Here is a 14,721-nt window from a genome sequence, read left to right as displayed (position 1 = left end):
AGCAGCCACTGCTGTGTGCCTCCTGTGGTGCCCCCCCCCACCATCTCCTGGTTTCTCACCTCCACGTCCCATCCTTTGCCCCCCAACGCCCCCATAGTCTGAGCCCTGCCCCCTCCCCCCACAGGGATATTCTATGGGTTCAAGGGGCTGCTGCTGCTTCTGGGCATCTTCCTGGCCTACGAGACAAAGAGCGTTTCCACCGAGAAGATCAACGACCACCGGGCCGTGGGCATGGCCATCTACAACGTGGCGGTGAGTGCGTGTGCCCCACAGCTCCCCACCAGGACATGGGCATGGCCGTCTACAACGCGGCGGTGAGTGCATGCACCCCATAACCCCCCCCCACCGGGCCGTGGGCATGGCCATCTACAACATGGGGGGGGGTGTGACCCACTGCGCCGCACAACTTCCCCCGACAGCTCCCCACCGGGCTGTGAGCATGGCCATCTACAACGTGGCGGTGAGTGCGTGTGCCCCACAGCTCCCCACCGGGCTGTGAGCATGGCTGTCTACACCCCAGTGGTGAGCCAGCCCCACTGTGACCTCCAAGTACCCCCCTCCCGCCCCGGGCTGTACCAGTGCCTGTGCCCTGGGTACCACCCCACTGGTGCGGCTCTACGAGGCGGGCGCAGCGGCGGTCTGGCGTGGCGTTGGGCTGTCAGAGCTCCGCCTCGCCCTGTAAGGTGACGCCGCCCCTTGGCTGTGCCTCAGGTGCTATGTCTCATCACGGCGCCTGTCACCATGATCCTGAACAGCCAGCAGGACGCCGCCTTTGCCTTCGCCTCGCTGGCCGTCGTCTTCTCCTCCTACATCACCCTGGTGGTGCTCTTCGTGCCCAAGGTAAGGGCCTGCCCTGCCCTGCCGCGCCCTGCCAGCGGAGACGGGTTGCGATCTCTGCCCCGGCAGAGTCTGGGGCTGTTTGCTCCCCGTCCGACTGTGCAGGGGTAGCACCAGGGGGCTGCCAACCTTCAGCCTGGAGTTAGCCGTGGGACGCTGTCTCTACCAGTCGGCGAGGGGAGGAGGTTGGAGCTGTGGGTGTAGTGGTGGGGTGTTCGTGTGACTCGGTCAGGTGAGGAGGTAGCTGGAGGTCTGGGGGGTCTCTGTGCCAGGGGCGCTGCTGGCTCGTTGTTCCTTGTCTGACACTCAGCAGAGGGGGAGAAGCTAGTTGGGTTTTCAGGGGGTCTTCTTGGGGTGTAGCGTGGTGCTGACTGACTCAGTAGGAGGTTGGTGTTGGGGTGTACTGCTGTCACGCCGCAGGTGCAGCGCTGAGGCGTTGTGTTGTCTCTGACAATCACCCGCAGGGTGTAGTTAGGAGTCAGCATTGTAGTTACAGCATTGTGTCTGAAGGGGTCATTGGTAGGCAGTGCTCCGGAGTAAGCCTGTCTCTGACTGTGTGTGGGGTGGTTGGGCTCGTCTCTGACTGTCGGTGTGGTGGGGTAGCTGGCAGCCAGTGCTCCAGCCGTCGGATCTCCTCTGGCAGCTGGCATGGGAGGGTGTTCGGGAGTCAGTGCTCTGGGTGTAGTCTTGTCCCTGACAGTCACTGGAGACGCCTGTCGCAGATGCGGCGGCTCATCACCCGGGGCGAGTGGCAGTCGGAGCAGCAGGACACCATGAAGACAGGCTCCTCCACCAACAACGAGGAGGAGAAATCCCGGCTGCTGGAGAAGGAGAACCGGGAGCTGGAGAAGATCATTGCCGAGGTGAGGGCTGCTGCTCCGTCCTCCGTCCTGGCAGGGAAGTCCCACGTTGCGGTCCTGGGGTGCATGGTGGGGCCTGGCTCAGCACTTGCAGGTTCCCCGTACGCCACCTCCCTGCAAAGCTGGGGACTTAGGGGGCCAGGAGGGAAGGGGGCTCATTGCCCGCCTGGGGAGACATTCCACTGGCTCACCCCGGCCCCTCTTCCCGGCAGAAGGAGGAGCGCGTCTCCGAGCTCCGCCAGCAGCTGCAGGACCGGCAGACGCTGCGCTCCCGGCGCCGACCCTCCAACCCCTCTTCCCGGGACGGCTGCGCGGCCGACAACCATTTCAGCAACGCGGCAGGGCCCGTGCCCAGCCTGCCCCTGGTGCGCTGCCTCGTCTCCGAGCAAGCCGACAAGCTGGGCCGCAGCAACTGCGACGGCAGCCGCGTCCACCTGCTGTACAAGTGACTGCCGAGGGGCGGAGCCGCCTGAGGGCTCGCCACGTCTCGGTTTCCCAAATCTCTCTGCCTCCGTCCAGCCCCCTTCCCCCGCCCACGACCCAGGTGCACCAGGGAACGTGCACCATGCCTGAGCCACCTTGAGCAGGGGCTGTGTCAGGCGGGAGGGGGCGACTGCTCGTCACCCTGGCGAAATGGGAGGGGGACGGGGAATCCAGAAGGGGACCGCCACCCCTTGAGCACGCCGGCCAAGCGTGCAGTCTCACTGTGGCAGGGCAGCATCAGACCCGGCGGCCCGCAACGTACCGTCACGCACAGCCGGATCTCATTACTGGCACCTACGGTCAAGGTGTACTACACAACTGAATTTAGTCATTCATCTGTACAGTATTATTGTAGCCTAGAACTAGGTTTGGTTATGTGTAAGTACAATCAGACTGTAACATGCAGCCGGGTCTGGTGACTTGTATGTACAATCAAAGCGTAGTGCATAGCTGGGTCTGATTGCGCTGGTGTACTGTCAGGCTGTAGTAGAAAACCAGGGCTGGTTTACTTGTCAGTACGGTCAGACTGTAGTGCACAGCTGGGTCTGGTTCCGTGTGAGTACAGGCTGACTGTCGCGCACAGCCAGATCTGGTTACTTCTCTGTATAATCAGACTGTAGCACACAACTGGGTCTGGTGTTTTGTCTGTACTAGCCAAGTGTGACTGCCCGTCGGGTCGGGTCCCTGTGATGTACTGTCAGACTGTGGTGTACAACCGGGTCTGCTTTCTCAGTTGCACTTCAGTGAACAACTGGATCCGGTTATTCTCGTGTGCAGTTGTGTGATCTATGCACAGCGTTCGTCTGCCGCCCTCTGTGTACGTGTCCTGGAGCAGCCAGCCGCACCCGCAGGCCCAGCAGTCAGGTCACGCTGCTCTAGCACCTCCCTGATAAGCAGGCATGTCAGGCACAGGGCAATCTAGCGACTGTCGTGTACAGTCAGCCTGTGTGGCACCATGGGCAATGGATTGTCTCATCTGCCCCTGTCCCAGCTGTGCTGGTTACCTGTGAAAACAGCCGCACAGACCTGGCTGTCCTGTGCGCACTCAGGTCAGGTTTCTGGCTGTACCCCACCAGCCTGCCGAGGGTCGCTTACAGGTGCCTGAGCTGGCAGGCCACGCTCTCCCCAGGTTGCTGCTCTGCAGGAGTCGCATGACGTGAGCACAGGCGCCCACGGCGCAACACACTGGACAACGCACAGCTCCCAAACCGCGTGGCAGGTGGACCCCTGCAACAGGCGGGAGAGACAGTGGGGTGTGTGCGTCACAATGCACCAGAAATGGGACTGCCCATACACGGCTGCAGAGCTGTGGCCGTGCTCCAGGGGCACTTAGGGTGAATGCAGAATGGCTGGGCTCTGCACCAGGCGCTGGGAGGGCAGTGGGGGCTAGTGGTGAGTGGGGGGGGAGCTGAGCAACAGGACTCGGGCTCTGCACCAGGTGCTGGGAGGGCAGTGGGGGCTAGTGGTGGGGGGCGGGGGGGAGCGGGCGCGGGAGCTGAGCGACAGGACTCGGGATCTGCACCAGGCGCTGGGAGGGCAGTGGGGGCTGGTGGTGAGTGGGGGGTGGGAGCTGAGCGACAGGACTCGGGCTCTGCACCAGGCGCTGGGAGGGCAGTGGGGGGCTGGTGGTGAGTGGGGGGGGGGGCGGGGAGCTGAGCGACAGGACTCGGGCTCTGCACCAGGTGCTTGGGAGGGCAGTGGGGGCTGGTGGTGAGAGCAGGAGGCTGGGAGCCAGGACTGCTGGGCTCTGCGCCAGGCTCTGGGAGGGCAGGGCAGTGGGGACTAGTTGCGGGGGGGGGGGCGCTGGGTGCAGGACTCCTGGCTGGGCTCACCCCCCCCCCCCCGGCTGAGACGAGCTGTTCAGGGCTGGGTGAGGCTGGAGGCACCAGGTCCCAGCACCCAGGAAACAGCCCCAAGGAAAACACCTCCCAGGGCCCCTCCCAGCCCAGTGCCCTGGGGCTAAGGTGATCCCAGGCCCTTAACCCTCCCCACGCCAGAGCCCAGGAAAGGAGGAACCAGCTGGAGCACTGCTGCCTCCCCACCACACCCCACGGGCCTCCCAGGCAGGAGTCCTGCCCACCTCCCCCACTCACCCCCAGGCAGGAGAACCCAGGAGTCCTGACCCACCCCCCCTCCCCCCAGGTCAGGCTTTCCCCACTTTTGCTTCCCCAGCCCGCCTGCCCCAAAGCCTGGGTAAGTGAAAAATAAAATCTTTTAATGAGCCGGGGACAGAAGGGGAGGGCGCGTGGCCAGTGGGGCTGGAGGGGCAGGGGTATGGATTGGCGGGGGGAGGGGGTGGGGCGTCACTGATTCCCTGTAGCAGCAGCAAGCAGATCCCATGATGAAGTCCCCGCCCCCCCCCCCCCCCCCCCGGGGCACAGGCTCAGGGCTGGGGCTGTCGGCCCCCCGAGCCCCAGGAAACAGGGGTGAGTCCTTTGGGGGTGGGGCTGCTGGGGCCCCGGGGTGGCATCGGCTTGTGACCCCCAGCTGGTCCCTGTCTCAGTTCCTGGGGGGGTTCAGGATACGGCCCCCGCAGCTCGTGATCCTCGTCGCCGGAGGGGCCCAGCCTTGCAGCCCTGGGGGGCTCCGTCAGCAGCCGCCTGTCCACCAGGGACGCCGAGGTGCCGTTGGGCAGGGGCCAGCTGTAGTTCCCCAGCCCAAGCCCCGGCCTGGAGGCGGAGGGCAGCAGGAGGAAGATGTAGACCCCCGAGATCACCAGCCCCACTGTGAGCGTGAGGGCCACGGCCACGGCCATGGCGAAGGGCCAGCTGGAGCAGCCCAGCCCTCGGACCCCCCTGCCCAACCCCCGCGGTGCCGGCCGCCCCACGTCCACGCTCAGGCTGACGGTGTTGAGCCCGGCCCCCAGCTTGGGCAGCGCCGGCCCCCGGCCCTTGCGGGGCCCCCAGCCTGGCACATAGAGCAGCCCCCGCCGGCGGCTGAAGCGCACGGATCCGGGGCCGTGGGGCGCCAGGGGTAGGCGGGCCAGTAGGTCCCGGCGGGTGGGCAGGCCGGGCAGCCCCTTGCGGGCGGGCAGGTGGGTGGGCTCGCGGCACACGGGGCAGCGAAGGGCCCGGCCCTGCTCCGAGGCCACGCTGAGCCGGGCCAGGCACTCCAGGCAGAAGGTGTGCCCGCAGGCCAGCGCCTTGGGCACCTTGAAGAGCCGGTCGTAGGGCGAGAAGCAGATCACGCAGTCCAGCGCCCCCTCCTCCTCCTCGGCCTCCTCCGCCGCTGGCCCCCAGGCGCCCCCCGGCACCGGCTCCACATCCGGGTCCCCCTGCGGCTCCGGCTGTGCCATGCCGTGCCGGCCCGGCTGGGCGGGACGCAGGCGCCTCAGGCCTGGCCTGGCCAGCAGCTCTGGGAGGGAAGGTAGAAAGGGCCATATTTACCCAGGGAGATAAGGCACCCATGGGCTGTGCCCCACCCCACGGCTAGCTCTGGGCCCCATGATCTGGGAGCACGCCCTGCACGCCCACAGGCAGACACCGGGGGGGGGGGTGTCTCCCCCCCCAGCATAGCATAGCATAGCTAGGCCAGGCCTGATGTTACCCCACACCTGCCCCATAGCGCCAGTCAGCCCCGCGCTGCCATGGCCCAAGCCCTTCCCTCCAGCCCAGCCCTGTGCCCCACAGCCTTGCCAGTGAGCTTACACAGCCCATTAGCCCAGCTGTGCCAGCCTCCAGCAGCCCAGCCCCCCCGCCCCCCGCCACCATCCTGTCAGTGCCTTCCCCACTCCCACCCCACAGCCTCCATCAGCCCAGCCCTATAGGTCCAACCTCCACAGCCCTGTCCCTCCCCGTAGCCCTGTCAATGCCCCCCACAGCCCATCAGCCCAGCCATGCCAGGGCCACCCTGCCCCACAGCCCTGCCAACCTTCCCACCACAGCCTACAGCAGCTCAGGCCTGTGCCCCACAGCCCTGACAGTTCTCCCCCCCACCCTGCGAGCCCAGCCCTGCTAGGCACCCCCCCCGCCCCCCGCAACCCACAGCGCACCAGTCTGTCAGCCCAGCCCTGGGCTCCCCCAGCCGTGTCAATGCCCCTCCCCACCCCCACGGTGTCTGCGCTCCAGCCCTGGGCTCCACCAGGCTCACCGACTCCGGGCCAGGTGCGGCCGGGCTCTCACAGGTGTGCCGCTGCTCGGGCTCCGGATGCTGCCGGATGGTGGCTGTGGGCTGTGGAATCTGCCCCCTGCCGTGCCGAGGAGCCTGCCCCATGCAGTGCCGCCCCGACGGGCTGGGTGCGCCCAGGGGACCGGCACCAGCCAGTGCCACCGCATTCCCGCCCCCTGGCCACTGGCCAGGAATGTGCCGGGCTGGCCAGCCGGGTTAACCCTTCAGTCCCTGGCCATGGCATGCACCCCACCGCGGCCCCCCTGCTTGAGGCCCCCCACTGGCAGTAACACCACTGCCTAGCCACCCCGACTGCCACAGCCGGAGGGCCCTCCACCAAGCCCCCTGGTGCACTCACCCTCCCACATCCCCTAAGCACCTGTGCCCTCCTGCTAAGTCCCACATTAGAACCCCACAGCACAGCAGCCCCTGCCTTGAGGCCCCCAGCTGGGGAAACCCCAGGTGCACCCATGAATCCAACCCAGCACCCCCCACACCCCCATTCCCTGGTCAGCCAGTGGCTGGGACTGGCACTCAGCCAGCTGTGCCACAGGGCACGGCCAAGCCAGGCAGCAGGGTGCCTCCTGGTCACAGCCCTAAGCTGGGAACCAGGCCAAGGCAGCTGGGAACCAGCCCTCTCCCCCGCAGCTGGGCCAGGGCTGCGGCCCGGCCCCCAACCTGCCAAGGCAGCCACCTGGCCCCACTGGCTTGCAGCAGCCCAGTACCCTGAGCCTATGACCCAGCCCTGCTGTTCTGATGGGCTGGGCCCAGGCCGGCCCTACCTGGGGAACCGGTTCCCTCCACCACCCTACCAAGTGCAGTGTCTGGCCTGGGCTCCACCACTGCCCTGCACCCTCTCCTAGCTGGGGGGGGGGGGGGGGGGCACACCCCATAGCAGGTGTGAGGGAGGGGAAGGGCCCAGGAGCCACACTGCAGCTGTGTCTAGGGTTTTACCCCCCACCCCCAGCAGGGCCTGGACCTGTCTTGTGTTCCCCCTCTCAGGCTGGTGTAACAGGGCTAGGGGAGAGCTAAGCTTTGCCTTCCCCCTGCCCCTCACCCAGGTCACACCAGAGCTAGATCCACTCTGGACAGTGGCTATGAGCCAGGCCCGTGGAGGACCTATCAGGGGCCAGAGAGCTTCAGCTCACTCCCTCTGGGGCAGCTGGTGGGAGGCAGGACGCTGGCCTAGCTGGACCATTGCTGAGGCTGTGGCCATTCTCATGGGCCAGGCTGTGGGGGTCCCCAGCGAGGGCAGCGCAGAACAGAAGGGAAAGGGAGCCGAAAAGGCCGAGCCTGTCCCTCCCCACACATCAGAGCCAAGCACCCACTCTAGGCCACCCCTCCCCCCCTGCTCTTTCCTTCCCCCTCCAGGGCCTTCACTCCCACGGCCCTGCACAGAGATTTACCCTCTTATCCACCCTCTGAGACACACCACCCACAGCTGGAACATGGGCTGACCACCTCACACGCACCCCCAGGCTCGGCCAGGACACCCCCCACTCCGTAAGCCCCCCCACTTATCACAGCCACAAAACACCCATCATAGCAACCAGGGCCCGCCCTCCCTGACCCACCTCCAGCCACCCCAGGGCAAAGGCCCCAGCCCTGACTGGGGAGATACGCCCACCCCCCAGCCAGGGCAACAAGTCAGGAGAAGGCGGGCAGCTGGGACACCCTCAGACCCACAGAGGACACGGGGTGAGTGGAATCACTTTATTGGAGCCACTGCCACAGGGCTAACGGTTCGACTTGGCCACGCGCTCCAGCTCATCCTTCTTCTTGATGGCATAGGAGTTGGAGGAGCCCTGGAGAGTAAGAGACAGTGAGATCTGCCCCTGCCATGGCAGTGCATCCCCACCCCTTGCCCCTGCCCCAAGGGTCCCTCTCGTTGTTCCCATCCAGGAGCAAAACAAGTTGTCAAAGGTGTGCACCGGCCTGGGAACATCCCGCCAGCCATGGGCGCCTGCAAGCAGCTGGCTGACGCTGGACGCTCTAACCGTAACCCTGCCCAAGCGCTCAACTCCATGGGAGCCCTGCACCCGCCCACAAGGCACATGCAGCCCTCACAGTTCCCCTCCCCTGCACAGGGGACAAACGGCCCATCTGGATTTCAACTGCCTGGGGCAGGATCCGGCCTGCAGCCCTGCACTGCAAGTCCCACGTGGAGTCCCAGAGCCAGGACTCCTCCCTTCCACCATCACTCCCAGTGGGACAGGCATAGTCTCTGCAGGAAGGCAGCGGCCCAGGCTGGCTTCACCCTGAGAGGGCAGCCAGGCAGCGTGGTGACCCCTGGACACCCATGTGTGTGCAAACAAGGGGCTGTCATGGTGGGACTGTACCTCGGGATGGCCAGCCCGACCCACAGGGGGCTGAGTGCCAGGTCCTGCAGGGCGGACAGCACCCAGGGGGGCACGGCGCTCGCTGGGAGCCCAGCGGCTCACCTTGGCAGCGTTGATCAGCTCGTCGGCCAGGCACTCAGCGATGGTCTTGATGTTGCGGAAGGCAGCTTCGCGGGCGCCAGTGCACAGCAGCCAGATGGCCTGGGGCAGAAGAGGGGGTCACTGGGCGTGGAGCCGGGGGGGGGGAGGTGCCCGCCTGGACAAGGGAGAAGACACAGGCCCACGGGGTGCACAGCTGGGGCAAGGGGGTGCTGCCACCCCCAGCCCTGCCCTAGGGCTCATCGCACAGAGGCGGGTACCTGGTTGACCCGGCGCAGCGGGGAGACGTCCACGGCCTGTCTGCGGACAGTGCCAGCGCGGCCGATGCGGGTCGAGTCCTCCCTGGGCCCACTGTTGATGATGGCGTTGACCAGGACCTGCAGGGGGTTCTGGGCAGGAATGGGGACAGGGACAGGTCAGCCAGGGTGGGGCTCCCCAACCCCTCCCCTCCATGCAGCTGCCAGACCCCACACGCCCTCTGCCCACCCCACCCCCCAGCGCCCACCTCCCCGGTGAGCAGGTGGATGATCTCGAAGGCGTGCTTGACGATGCGCACAGTCATCAGCTTCTTGCCATTGTTGCGACCATGCATCATCATGGAGTTGGTGAGGCGCTCCACGATGGGGCACTGGGCCTTGCGGAAGCGCTTGGCCGCGTAGCGCCCGGCGCTGTGGGGCAGGTACTTGGCGTACTTCTCCTTCACCGCGATGTAGTCCTGCACCAGGAGGCACCGGTTCAGTGGGGCCGGGAAGGGAGCTGCCCCACCCCGAGAGCAAGGGGGCAGCCTCCCCCTTCCCACCACAGTGCAGAGGACAGGAGGTGGCAGGGAGGGGGACCCCAGGCTCCTAACCCCACCCCGTCCACAGGGCACAGAGGTGCCATGAGGGGACCCTAGGATCCTGCCCCACCATCCAGAGGGCACAGAGGTGTCACAAAGGGACCCTGGCATCCTGCCCCACCCCCACAGGTGTCACGAGGGGACCCCAGCGTTCTGCCCCATCCCCATAGGGCACAGAGGCATCATGAGTGGACCCCGGGATCCTGCCCCACCATCCCTAGGGCACAGAGAAGAGCCAAGCATCCTCCCCAGTGCCCTGCATGGGGCACAGGCTGTCACAAAGAGACCCTGGCATCCTGCCCCACCCCCACAGGTGCCATGAGGGGAGCCCAGGATCCTACCCCATCCCAAGGGCACGCCTGGGGGGCAGGCAGGCGGCTCAGGCGTCCCACCCCACGCCCACACCTGCAGAGAGATGTCGTTGATCTGGACGTCATCCGTGCTCCATTTCCCGAAGAGCTTGATATCGGGTGTCTCCGCCACAGCGGGTGCCGTCTCCCAGTCGGCCATTCTGGGGGGGAGGCGCAAGGGGGGGGTCAGGCAATGCAGCGCCCCTGCACCCCTACTGCACGCAGCCCTCTCCTGGCCCAGTCCCGGCCCGCCGCCGACGGAGCACCCCCTCCCCCAGTTACCGTGGGGCCTGCGGGGGGCACAGCGAGGGCAGCCTCCAGGCCGGGCCCCCCGCACCGCCTGCGCCCACGGAGGAGTCCAGACGCGCCCACCCAGCAGGGCTGGGGCCACCTCGCTGCCCGGAGAAACCACCGCCCACGCGAGCCCCACCGAGCGCCCACGCGCGGACCCCCCCCCCTCTACCCTCCCCCGCCAGGATTCCATCCGCCCCCCCGCGTTCCACGCCCCCCCCGCCAGGATTCCATCCGCCCCCTCGCGTTCCATCCCCCCCCCCCCCCGCCAGGATTCCATCCGCCCCCCCGCGTTCCACGCCCGCCCCCCCGCCAGGATTCCATCCGCCCCCTCGCGTTCCATCCCCCGCCCCCCTCGCGCACTCACATGGCAGCAGCTCCGGCGGCGTCAGGCACAGGAAAAAGAAGGCAACACGGGGTCTCCCGGGCTCTTATGATGGAGGAGGGCCCGGCCGACCTTCCGGCGGCGCACTGCGCATGCGACACGCTGCCGCACAGGCGCGGCGAGGGGCTCTGAAGCCCAACTTCCGCCCCGGGCTTTACCCGCCTACCCGTTGTGCGTGTGCGCACGCGTGTCTTCTTCCCGCCGCACCCCGCTTCCGGAAATGGCGCCCTAGGGAGGCGGGACGAAGGGGAGACTTCCGCCGGCCTCCCTCTCTGACGCATGCGCAGGCGCCGATCACCCGCGCCTGTCAGAATGGCCGCTCGGGAAAGCGCATGCGCAAGAGGTGCCCTTTCCACCCTCCCCTTCCGCCGCCGCTTATTTTGCGCGTGCGGACTGCGAAGGGGGCAGCCCCTGTCCTCGCGGCCCTCCGATTTGCCGGACGGCCTGGCTGATGCGCTTGCGCATTGGTTGCTGTCGCGCGAGCGACGCCATGTCTAGTGAGGGCAGCTGCCCTCAGTTCCCGTCTCCACGTGGGTAGTGGTGTGAAGCCCCTGCCCGGCTCGTGCTTGAGCCCAGGCTTGTACCACCACGGGGTGGGGGGTCTGGGGCTCATCCCAGAGGCTGCCCCTCCCCCCAGGCTGGGGCTCACCCCACATACTGCCCCTCCAGGTCTGGGGCTCACTCCACAGACCGCCCCCCCCAGGCTGGGGCTCACCCCACAGACCACCCCCCCGGATCTGAGGCTCATCCCACAGACCACCCCCCCCCAGGCTGGGGCTCATCCCACAGATTGCCCCTCCTGGGTCTGGGGCTCACCCCACAGAGTGCGCCCCCAGGTCTGGGGCTCTCCCCACAGACTGCTTCCCCACCCCCCCGAGGTGGGCGCTCACCCCAGAGCCTGGAGCTGGGGCCCCACACAGAGATAGCACATGCAGTGGGTAGAAAACAGTGTGGGTGGGGGCTGAGCTGACTGAGGGCTGGGAGCTGGGCCAGGACTTGGACGTAACATAGCTGGGGGCCTGGGGTACAGTCCGTCTTGGCCCCTCCCTGAAACACGTGTGGGCGGGTGGGGGGAGGGCGCTGGTGTTTAAACTCACCCTGGGCTTTCCAGCTCTTTGCCTGGGAGGGGCAAGATTGTTTCCCTGCTTTTACATGTGGGGAAACTGAGGCACGAGGGAGCTGAGACGGGCCCACGTTCAGCCAGCCGGCCCAAGCCGGGCGCAGCCTAGCCACCCGTCCTACGGGCAGACGCTGCAGTGTATCTGCACAGCTTCACACGCCGGGAGGAGACGCTCTCGGGATCTGACTGAAACCTGCCCCAGCTCCTCTGGCCCTAGCGCTGTGCAGCACGGAGTCACCAGTTCACAGCCAGCAGCCCTGCACAGCGCTCAGACCGGGCAGAGCTCTGAGGCCCCAGCCAAGGCGGCCGTCCCGGGGGTGGCCACCACACCAAGCATCTTGTCTGGGTGGAAGGCGCGACCGCCCCACATCGCATTTGTGGTTTTATAGCAGGTAGTGTTTCCCTGTCCTGACTGGCCAACTCGTTGTTCTCCAGCCACACGGTCCATGATGTGGGGCTTCCGGCACCAGGGCGGTTTCTCCCCCTTCCAACAGTCCGTGCTCAGGGCTCCTGCTGGTATTTTCTCTCCTGGGTGGAATAATTTTGCTGTGCGCACGAGGAGTGCCTGGATGTGAACCACCAGAAGCAGCACACGCTGCTGGCTGTCAGGGCTCATTGCGGACTTGGCCCGTATGAGCTGGGAGAGAGGCATCCCCCTCCAGTGTGACAGCCCCTTCTCGGGGACTCCATCCTTCCTCGGGGTGGCTCCTCCCCCTCCTGGGCTCGCTCCTCTCAGCGCCTGTCACTGCCGTGGGCCCCTTGGGGAGTCCCATCGCTCTGGGCCCCCCAGACTCCCACGCAAAGAGGGACTAACCCAACCCTGTTCTCCAGCCCGGAGCGACTCTCAGCCGGCGTAAAAGGGGAGGTGGGCTGAACGCTGATCCCAGCAGAGGCCTGGCCTCCCTCAGCACAGCAGCTCTGAGGTCCCCTGCCCAGTCCCGCAGCCCCGGCCTCCAGCTGAGCTTCCCATACCCCTGCAGCGGCTACTCCCCCATCCTTCATCCCCCACCCAGGAGAACTGGGCCGCGTGGGCCCCTCTCTCCCCACCCCTCCCCTCTGTCCTTCATCCCCCACCCAGGAGAACAGGGCCGCCTGGGCCCCTCTCTCCCCACCCCTCTGCTCTGTCCTTCATCCCCCACCCAGGAGAACAGGGCCGCCTGGGCCCCTCTCTCCCCACCCCTCTGCTCTGTCCTTCGTCCCCCACCCAGGAGAACAGGGCCGCCTGGGCCCCTCTCTCCCCACCCCTCTCCTGTGTCCTTCATCCCCCACCCAGGAGAACAGGGCTACCTGAGCCCCTCTCTCCCCACCCCTCTCCTCTGTCCTTCATCCCCCACCCAGGAGAACAGGGCTACCTGAGCCCCTCTCTCCCCACCCCTCTCCTCTGTTCTTCATCCCCCACCCAGGAGAACAGGGCCGCCTGGGCCCCTCTCTCCCCACCCCTCTCCTGTGTCCTTCATCCCCCACCCAGGAGAACAGGGCTACCTGAGCCCCTCTCTCCCCACCCCTCTCCTCTGTCCTTCATCCCCCACCCAGGAGAACAGGGCCGCCTGGGCCCCTCTCTCCCCACCCCTCTCCTGTGTCCTTCATCCCCCACCCAGGAGAACAGGGCTACCTGAGCCCCTCTCTCCCCACCCCTCTGCTCTGTCCTTCATCCCCCACCCAGGAGAACAGGGCCGCCTGGGCCCCTCTCTCCCCACCCCTCTCCTCTGTCCTTCATCCCCCACCCAGGAGAACAGGGCCGCCTGGGCCCCTCTCTCCCCACCCCTCTCCTCTGTCCTTCGTCCCCCACCCAGGAGAACAGGGCCGCCTGGGCCCCTCTCTCCCCACCCCTCTCCTCTGTCCTTCGTCCCCCACCCAGGAGAACAGGGCTACCTGAGCCCCTCTCTCCCCACCCCTCTCCTCTGTTCTTCATCCCCCACCCAGGAGAACAGGGCTACCTGAGCCCCTCTCTCCCCACCCCTCTCCTCTGTCCTTCGTCCCCCACCCAGGAGAACAGGGCCGCCTGGGCCCCTCTCTCCCCACCCCTCTGCTCTGTCCTTCATCCCCCACCCAGGAGAACAGGGCCGCCTGGGTCCCTCTCTCCCCACCCCTCTCCTCTGTCCTTCATCCCCCACCCAGGAGAACAGGGCTACCTGAGCCCCTCTCTCCCCACCCCTCTCCTCTGTTCTTCATCCCCCACCCAGGAGAACAGGGCCGCCTGGGTCCCTCTCTCCCCACCCCTCTCCTCTGTCCTTCATCCCCCACCCAGGAGAACAGGGCTACCTGAGCCCCTCTCTCCCCACCCCTCTGCTCTGTCCTTCATCCCCCACCCAGGAGAACAGGGCCGCCTGGGCCCCTCTCTCCCCACCCCTCTCCTCTGTCCTTCGTCCCCCACCCAGGAGAACAGGGCCACCTGGGCCCCTCTCTCCCCACCCCTCTGCTCTGTCCTTCGTCTCCCACCCAGGAGAACAGGGCCGCCTGGGCCCCTCTCTCCCCACCCCTCTCCTCTGTCCTTCGTCCCCCACCCAGGAGAACAGGGCCGCCTGGGCCCCTCTCTCCCCACCCCTCTGCTCTGTCCTTCGTCTCCCACCCAGGAGAACAGGGCCGCCTGGGCCCCTCTCTCCCCACCCCTCTCCTCTGTCCTTCATCCCCCACCCAGGAGAACAGGGCCGCCTGGGCCCCTCTCTCCCCAACTCTCTCCTCTGTCCTTCATCCCCCACCCAGGAGAACAGGGCCGCCTGGGCCCCTCTCTCCCCACCCCTCTCCTCTGTCCTTCATCCCCCACCCAGGAGAACAGGGCCGCCTGGGCCCCTCTCTCCCCAACTCTCTCCTCTGTCCTTCATCCCCCACCCAGGAGAACAGGGCCGCCTGGGCCCCTCTCTCCCCACCCCTCTCCTCTGTCCTTCGTCCCCCACCCAGGAGAACAGGGCCGCCTGGGCCCCTCTCTCCCCACCCCTCTGCTCTGTCCTTCGTCTCCCACCCAGGAGAACAGGGCCGCCTGGGCCCCTCTCTCCCCACCCCTCTGCTCTGTCC

At 66.9% G+C, this 14,721-nt stretch overlaps 3 protein-coding genes across 4 annotated transcripts in view; 1 reads left to right on the top strand and 2 right to left on the bottom strand.

The window, feature by feature from the left end:
- GABBR1 (gamma-aminobutyric acid type B receptor subunit 1) overlaps positions 1-2,944 on the top strand; it is a 42,396-nt gene extending 39,452 nt beyond the window's left edge. Inside the window, exons 19-23 of one of the 2 annotated variants that reach the window (XR_012648515.1) lie at positions 125-252; positions 712-840; positions 1,560-1,700; positions 1,910-2,723; positions 2,768-2,944. Coding sequence is in view for 1 of the 2 variants with exons in the window: in XM_075016921.1 (XP_074873022.1) it covers positions 125-252; positions 712-840; positions 1,560-1,700; positions 1,910-2,146 (635 nt within the window). In the remaining variant the exon portion in view is untranslated. Of the gene's footprint in view, positions 1-124; positions 253-711; positions 841-1,559; positions 1,701-1,909 lie in introns of both variants that reach the window. The other variant, XM_075016921.1, reaches the window with a different exon arrangement.
- Positions 2,945-4,385: 1,441 nt separating this feature from the next.
- Positions 4,386-6,402, bottom strand: LOC142024925 (RING finger protein 225-like). Its single transcript, XM_075017273.1, has 2 exons — positions 6,270-6,402; positions 4,386-5,534 (listed from the first exon to the last, which is right to left on the bottom strand). Exon 2 carries the CDS (start codon positions 5,473-5,475, stop codon positions 4,564-4,566), a length of 912 nt encoding a protein of 303 aa, XP_074873374.1. The 5' UTR covers positions 5,476-5,534; positions 6,270-6,402; the 3' UTR covers positions 4,386-4,563.
- A 1,584-nt stretch (positions 6,403-7,986) lies between these two features.
- On the bottom strand, positions 7,987-10,701 carry RPS5 (ribosomal protein S5). The gene is made up of 6 exons (XM_075017333.1): positions 10,572-10,701; positions 9,969-10,074; positions 9,231-9,440; positions 8,986-9,114; positions 8,729-8,827; positions 7,987-8,092 (listed from the first exon to the last, which is right to left on the bottom strand). The coding sequence occupies exons 2-6, from the start codon at positions 10,071-10,073 to the stop codon at positions 8,024-8,026; spliced, it is 612 nt and encodes a 203-aa protein (XP_074873434.1). The 5' UTR covers position 10,074; positions 10,572-10,701; the 3' UTR covers positions 7,987-8,023.
- Positions 10,702-14,721: the final 4,020 nt, after the last annotated feature.

This window comes from Carettochelys insculpta, chromosome 22, assembly GCF_033958435.1.
Source record: "Carettochelys insculpta isolate YL-2023 chromosome 22, ASM3395843v1, whole genome shotgun sequence".
In the NCBI taxonomy this organism is placed as follows: domain Eukaryota; kingdom Metazoa; phylum Chordata; order Testudines; family Carettochelyidae; genus Carettochelys; species Carettochelys insculpta.
This window is presented reverse-complemented; position numbering and strand designations above follow the sequence as displayed.

Coding starts and splice junctions, on each gene's coding strand:
- LOC142024925 (XM_075017273.1), bottom strand. CDS start 5,475: ATGGCACAGCCGGAGCCGCAGGGGGACCCGGATGTGGAGCCGGTGCCG.
- RPS5 (XM_075017333.1), bottom strand. CDS start 10,073: ATGGCCGACTGGGAGACGGCACCCGCTGTGGCGGAGACACCCGATATC. Junction 9,115..9,230: donor TCCACCTGCTCACCGGGGAG/GTGGGCGCTGGG, acceptor ATTCCTGCCCAG/AACCCCCTGCAGGTCCTGGT. Junction 8,093..8,728: donor AGCTGATCAACGCTGCCAAG/GTGAGCCGCTGG, acceptor CTTACTCTCCAG/GGCTCCTCCAACTCCTATGC.